The 7498-nt window shown below is 40.1% G+C and overlaps 1 protein-coding gene across 1 annotated transcript; it reads right to left on the reverse strand.

Annotated features, from left to right (window-relative positions):
- Positions 1-4819: 4819 nt before the first annotated feature.
- LOC141806757 (interferon-inducible GTPase 5-like) lies at positions 4820-6829 on the reverse strand. The gene is made up of 2 exons (XM_074692428.1): positions 6274-6829; positions 4820-5451 (listed from the first exon to the last, which is right to left on the reverse strand). Exons 1-2 carry the CDS (start codon positions 6827-6829, stop codon positions 4820-4822), a joined length of 1188 nt encoding a protein of 395 aa, XP_074548529.1.
- Between the last annotated feature and the right edge of the window lie 669 nt (positions 6830-7498).

Consider the following 7498-nt stretch of genomic DNA (forward strand, 5'->3'; position numbering starts at 1 on the left):
TTTTGCCTCAAGCAAGCCGGCAAGCCGGGAGATGAGGAGCAGGGGCTACCAGCTCCGTTTAATCACCAGCTCATGATCAGGATGCACTCACACTGGGGGTTGAACTGCCAGTGGAGCTAGGCCAGAGAGTCTGCCATTTTGATGATGAAGAGGCGGGTCAGCAGCTCACCTTCAGATGAATGTCAGGCTTACAAGAAAGCATTGAGCAATGGCAATCCAGAGCCACCTGGTAAACACAGGGGCGATCCTTGCGCTGCAAAAGCACCAGCTGGCAAAACAGTTGGGGGAAGGAGGCTTAGATCTGGCTGCTGAAATACAGCAGGTATCCTTGCTCCTAGTTGGGTTGATGGAAAAGTAAGCGGAGGCAGCAGGCAGGGCTATTGCCTCCTTCTGGATGGTGAGACCCCATCTCTGTCTGTATTAATGACCACTGCAAGGTGCCTGTGGTGTTATCTGCTATGTTTGGGCTGGATGCAAATATAATGCTCCAGTAGGCCCAAGATGCCTGCAAGTGTGCTCAGGAAATGTCAGACTGGGTCAAGTACAGCTCATGATGGCTCCACAGTCTAGGCAATCTCAGATGGCTTCTGGGGTTGTAGGTGGTAGGCTAGAAAAATGTGCTCAACAGAGTGGGCTCCAAGCCCCACTCAACTGGGGCTTTTATAACCTCTAATTCCCAAATAGTGCGGAACCACCACAGGTGATGTGTCCCAAAGAATAATCTATGTCAGTCTCCCCTGTGGGAGTCAGTCTCCCCTGAGGGGGTCAGTCTCTGTTTGATGGAATATGTCATGTGAAGGGATTGTCTTTCCTCTCAAAGCACTGAGTAACAGTAATGACCTCATGGTTTCTGGGTGTGATCAATTTGATTTGATCTATTACCTCACCTTGAATTACAGTTTTCTCCATTGGTCGGGCTAATTTCTTGAAACAGAAATTACATTCTCAAAACTAAGATCATTTGGCAAAACAATCTTACAGTTCAGCACAACACCAAAGCTCACCTGCAAAAGTGCATACCTCTTCCAAAACTGTTCACTCATGCTTCAAAGCTAAGTCCCTTTCCCATACAAAAAGTCAGAGCCACTGACAATGAAAAGATCCTTCTCAATTGCTTTAGCTCATTTCTTGAAACAGACCGGACGTTCTCAACACTCTTGGTGCTTTTGCTAAAATAACAAATAGCCAGTGCCTCCAAAAAACATCGTCCCTTTGGCTTTGTGTGAGCACTGCAAGTCAGAATGTTAAGATGTTTTGTCACAATGGCAGACAACCACTGAAATATCCCTCATGTCCACCTCTCAGTCTGAGCCCAGCCCTTCATTGACAAAGGTTACTGTACTCATTTTTTGTCTAGCTAACAGAATACAATTATATGTAAAACTGAATTTTAAAAGAGGATAAAAATAAAAAGATTTTACGGTGAGAGTAGCCTCATACAATGCACTCATACTGCTAAGGAAATTGTAACATTCATTATTCACACACACAGAGTAGCTTCCCTGCATTAGAGTAAAAAGAAAATGTATAAAGCGCAAAATACTGTTATATAAACAAATAAACAAAAAACAAAGAACATCATATGTAGCCTACAGTGCTGTAAATAAAGCTGCAATTTGATGAAATTAATGAGAAATTGAAAAATGTTGTGAACAATTGCCAAGTAGTTTGGAGGTTTGTTTGTTATTTTGAGAATGTAATTTCTGTTTCAAGAAATGAGCCAAATCAACGGAGAAAAACTGTAAAGTGCTTTAATGGTATGCAGTGACATCAACACTGCACTTTCTTTTCTTTGGTAGTTAAGGTTTTGCTACCATTCATGAAAAATATTTCCCCCAGGTGGACCCCCATACCTTGTAGATTCCAGATTTATCCAGACCACAAGCAAGAAAAAAAAAACTTTATCATACCTCATCTCCTTAAAATGAATCTGGAAAAAAATGTGGCAACAAGTGGGACACTTCATGTATTCTCTATATTCATCTTTTTTCCTTCCCTCAGACACTAGAAAGCTTGTTACTGGGGCTGGGACGATATGCTATTCTAACGATTTGATTCTATTACAATTTTTGGGGTGCTGATTCGTCTATAATTGTGATTCTCCAATATTTACAGTTTTTGCAATTTTTAGTTTTCTTTTTTTTCAACACCAGACCATGTGAAAAAGTTAAATGATGATGGTAATGTCTACAGGCTTTATCAGGAGCCATATTTTCCCATGGAATCAGGTGAGTCAGAGAGAACATTTCACCCTCTGCTGAAGAAAAGTGGCAATGTTTTTCCAACCCAGTTTATAAACAAAGACTGAAATGAAGTATTTAAATCGAACAAAAAAAAACAAACAAAAAAAAAAAAAAGATTTTTGACAAAAAATCACGATTTTGATGTTGTCAAACAAAAATTCCTGATATTAATTTTCTCACCCACCCCTAGTTGTTACTTATAAAGTGAATGTGTTAATGCTGTCTGAGAGAGGGGGACACATAAAGGTGTCACAGAAATTTGTGTCACCTGTCAGATAATAAAAGGGTTATCATTTTACACCACATGATTTCCACCATAAACACCTGGTACCCATGGGAACAGGAGACGAGGCGTGTTGACTTTAACCCTTGAGCTATAATAGGTAATATATTGATAGATAACAGCCGTTACACCACAGTTTCTACTACCTGAGTAAAGGATGTTGAATCCTAAGTAAGTGTTGTTGTATAAGAAGTCAGTATTTTTATGGTTACAAAGTTAAAAATCTAACCCTGAAAAATGTACAATAGATCAAATGGTGATGAGGAATGTTCCATTTTCTGTAAATTATATTTCTACTTGTTGCCATCTTTTCTTTGATAGTTTTCTTGAACATGCATGAACCCACAGCATTGAATAAAAATGTATCATATTTATAATATGAACTATTATACTGTGGTCCATGTACAGTGGATAGTTACCAGACTCATGAATTCAAATCATTTTTTAAAAAATCTAGATGTGTAAACTAAAAAATGCATTGATGCATTCCTAGGAAGGCAAGGCAGGTTTATTTTTAGGGCACATTTCAGCAGCAAAGCAATTAGAAGTGCTTTACAGAAATACAAATATACATTGAAACATTTTAAAAGAAAATTTAGAGAGCAAAAAAAAAAAGGAAAAAAATAAGGTTAAAAAGATTTTTAAATAAAAGCATAAAGTCACAGTGCAGAGTTGTACAATTAAAAAGATCATAAAAAGTCTTAAATAAAAAGCAGCTGTGAAAAAGCAAGTCTTTAACCTGGATCTCAAGGAGCTCAGATTTTCAGCAGACATGGTATCCTCTGGGAGTTTGTTTCAGATATTTGGAGCATAGAAGCTGAATGTGTCTCTCCATGTTTGCTTCTGACCCTTGGGACTGGCAGCAGACTTGTTCCAGACAACCTGAGTGGCCTTAAAGTGATACTCCAGGATGGAACAAGTTGGGTCCTATCACAAGGTTTAGGGCAGAAATTGCCCCTACAGCAGTGTTTTTGTGCAGCAGAAGCCCAGAGCGCACGCACCAATCACCGGTAGTGGGGATCAGTCAGCTCAATCAGACGCTGCGCCTCGGCTGCGGGGCATCAGCTCCGCCTTCAACTCCCTACAGAAGCACCTACTCATCCGGAAACTGCACCATCTCAACATCCCCCCTCAGCTGATCCATCTCATCCACAACTTCCTCACCGACAGACTGCAAGCAGTAAGGGCGGGCTCAACCACATCCCCTGTACTCACCGTCAACACTGGCGTCCCACAGGGATGTGTGTTGAGCCCCTTCCTTTATGTACTGTACACCAACGACTGCCGCAGCATCTCACCCACCACAACATACCTCAAATACTCAGACGACACAGCCATCCTTGCACTTCTCTCCGACAATCAATCCATTCTGGACTACCACAACACAGTCACCCACTTCACCAAACAATGCACAGACAGTTATTTGGAGATTAATGTAAACAAAACAAAAGAAATATGGTTCAGCCCACCCTCACCCCAGGATCCCATCATCATAAACACACAGACAGTTGAGACAGTTGGCACCTTTAAATATCTTGGAATAACCCTTGACAATAAACTCACCTTTAATCAGCACACCACAGACATCCAAAAAAGAAGCCAACAAAGACTGTCAGCCATTCGCAAACTCAAAGGACTAAATGTTGCCCCCCACCTCCAGTTGTTACTTTACAAAAGCATTATACAACCCATCCTTCTCTACTGTTCCTCATGCTTTTACACCATGCTATCTGTAACTAACCGGACCAAACTCACACGCATCACAAACATAGCCACCAAAATCATCGGCCTCCCCACGCCAAACCTCACAGAATTGAATGACAAGTCCATCACACGAATAGCAAACTCAATAGTCCAAGATTCCTCTCACCCATTACACCAATACATGATTCTACTGCCCTCAGGGTGCAGGTACAGGTCGGAAAAACCAAACCCGTTTCGGTAAAAGCCTGATCCCCAAAGCTATAGCCGCCCTAAATAGCAGGCCCCGCTGGTCTGTCTGACCAGCCTGTCACCGGTGTTTTTCTGTCAATGTCCCACTGTTATGTTTTTGAATGTTTGATGTCTGTGATGTGTAATGTCTCTTTATGTCTCTGTAATGTACAGCCAGTGAAAATGAATATCCCTACGGGACCAATACATCTAAATCTAATCTAATTTAAAATCTAATCATGTGCTTTAAACTTAAAGTTATCCAGCCCTTACATGAAACAGCAAAGAACTGCACGTAAACAGGAATGAAAAAGTGACTGTAAATCATGATTTACACTTGACTAGAATATCCATATCAAAGTCAGCCATTCACACCACAACTTTTATGAAGTACTCTCTTTGCATCCTCAGCGAGCATGTCAAGGACTAAGTTGAGAGCTTTGTAGGTGAAGGTAAAGGAGAGGACCATTGAAAATGGGATCCCAAGTATGGGAATGAATCTGGACCCTTCCTCTACTGCCATCAGTAGGGCCATGCCAGCTGTTTGAACTAATATCCTTAAGAGAAGATCAGGAGTTATTATTGTTGCTGCAAGTGGTGACATGATCACTTCCTTCAACTCCTCATAAGGAACACCTGTGTAGTTTGACAGTCTCTTTAGTGAGGGGATGTCAAGATTAAACCCAAACACATATTGAGTAACAACACTAACCAACAGGCTTAAATCAACAGCAACAGAAAGACCAGGAACTGGTACTCCTGCTACAGCAGCAGAAAGAGTGGCAAGGTATTTAATTTTGGACTTAAAAGCTTTTTTTTTCCTGTCGATCATCTCCAGGCTGGTGTTGGGCATGGCTAACAGGAAAGCATTCTTCTTGTGATCAGGAAGTTCCCTCTCCAGGGTCTCTACTAGGAGGGGAAAATCATAGAGGTGGAGCTCACGGCTGGAGACCAGGAAGACCTGAGGAGACTCAAAACCTTGATCCTGAAGACCTGTGACACAAATACAAAATAAGCTGATCGGTCATTGAACAACTAAACTTTTCCTCTCTTCTTGTGTGGTCTCATCAGAGATCATCAGTAAAACCAGGTGGTGGAATATATATATATATATATATATATATATATATATATATATATATATATATATATATATATATATATATATTGCATCCACAATTATTATGTGGATGGTTATTGCAAAGTTGCAGCTGATGTTGAAAACACTTTGTAAAATGTTAATAAATAATGTGTGTTTACTATAAAGTTAGAATGCTGTTTATAAAACTTTATGTTGTTGATGTTTTGACCGCTGACATGCTGCAGTCTTCATCAAAACTGTCACATGATGTTGCTGTGACTTCAGCTGATCTTATGCAGGTGTGGTCGTCCTGTCACCTTCCCCAGGACTACATCACAAGTGTGAGGTAGGGGAAGCTGACAGACAGCAGAGGGTGTGGTCCTTGTGTCAGACCAGACAGGATAATCATGCACAACTATACTTTATTTGTTTTTGAACAGAAAATAACTATTAACTAATAGTTAAATGACTATGTACCCTTTCCTACCCTTTACCAATGATGAATATTATGAAGTGAGTGATACCAATAGAACTTGAGCACAGTCTCTAATATGCATAATTTTACCAGTCAGGATGCTTGATCATTAAGATTATGTATTTTTAAGGTAATTTTATAAATGTTTCTGAGTCTGGAGCTTTAGGCTGTAAGTTCATTAAGTTACAAAGTGAAACACTGAGTCAGTTTGATCAGATGAATCAGCTGTTAGTGAACAGAGAACAGAAAGTTATCTTACCCTGAGTGCAGTTGTCCCTGATTTGTTTGAGTGTCTTTTCTTCATTGAATTCCCTTTTTCTTTTCTCATTTTCGATGTCAACATCAATCTTTGAGCAAACAAAATAGAACTCCTTCTTCATCTTCTGAATCTCCTTCGCCAACTTCACATCATTTTCTCTGAAGCGATCAGCTGAGACGATGATGAAGAAGTCAAACTTCTCTAATCCAACCTCCTTCAGGTACTTTGCAGCTGTAAAATTCATGGTGCCAACACCGGGAAGATCCCACAGTTTGACATTGGTAAAGTTAGGATGGAGGTACGGTGTGGCCTCCATGGTGGTTTCTACCACACCAGTAGGAGCAGCTTCCTCATCATCATCACCCACTCCTCTAATGGCGTTAACAAAGGTGGATTTACCGGATCCAGTCTCTCCAGTAATGGCAATATTGAGAGGAACATTCTTCTCTTCCTCCAAATACACCTGGATCTTTGCAGCAGCCAGGGCTTCATCTTTTCTCTCTAGAGCTTCTTTAACTTCATCGTCAACTGATTTCTTTGTTGATCGATTTCCCATGATGCTTTGTGAAAACTGTGAGAAAAAGAGAAGTTTCACAGTCAAGATTGTTTTCATCAAATATAGAAAAACTGCAAAATAATTTATTTAATTAAGAAAAAATAAAAAGACAGAACAACATAGTAGTTGTTGGTCTCACACAGTTACACATCAAACTTTAACTAGTTAATCCTTAAAAGGTTGCTGATTCAGGTAATTTGAAGAGGAGGCAGAATATATTTAAAAAAAGGAAATGTGTTGAGCACAGCACCGTGTGTGACTAGAGATATTAACACAGCAGCTTTTATGAACACCACTGACCATGAGACATCAGTTAGAAAATAACATCAAACAAATCAACCATCTTCAGAACATTTGTAATATTTACCCTGTCTTTAAAGTTTCACATGATGATGTTTTATAATCAAACTCAACAGACTAAAGCACTGTACCAACGTGTGCAGGCTGACATAAATTCCTCTTCTCTGTAAAAAGCTGAGCCGTCAAAATAAACAGCTGATTTAAAGTCTCACGAATCCTCATCATCTCTGACCTACCTGTACCTGTTTCTCACTGTGATCAGCAGCTCGTGGACTTGTGCTGAAGATTTGAAGCTCCTCACCCTGGAGTCCTGACGATGAAACAGATCAGACCAAAGCAGAAACACTGTCAGAAAAACACCCACAGAGA

The sequence above is a fragment of the Halichoeres trimaculatus genome, unplaced genomic scaffold (assembly GCF_033239565.1).
Source record: "Halichoeres trimaculatus isolate MK-OKI-2021-1 unplaced genomic scaffold, fHalTri1.1 fHalTri1_scaffold_17, whole genome shotgun sequence".
Taxonomy (NCBI): Eukaryota; Metazoa; Chordata; class Actinopteri; order Labriformes; family Labridae; genus Halichoeres; species Halichoeres trimaculatus.

Coding starts and splice junctions, on each gene's coding strand:
- LOC141806757 (XM_074692428.1), bottom strand. CDS start 6,829: ATGGGAAATCGATCAACAAAGAAATCAGTTGACGATGAAGTTAAAGAA. Junction 5,452..6,273: donor CAGGGACAACTGCACTCAGG/GTAAGATAACTT, acceptor TTTGTGTCACAG/GTCTTCAGGATCAAGGTTTT.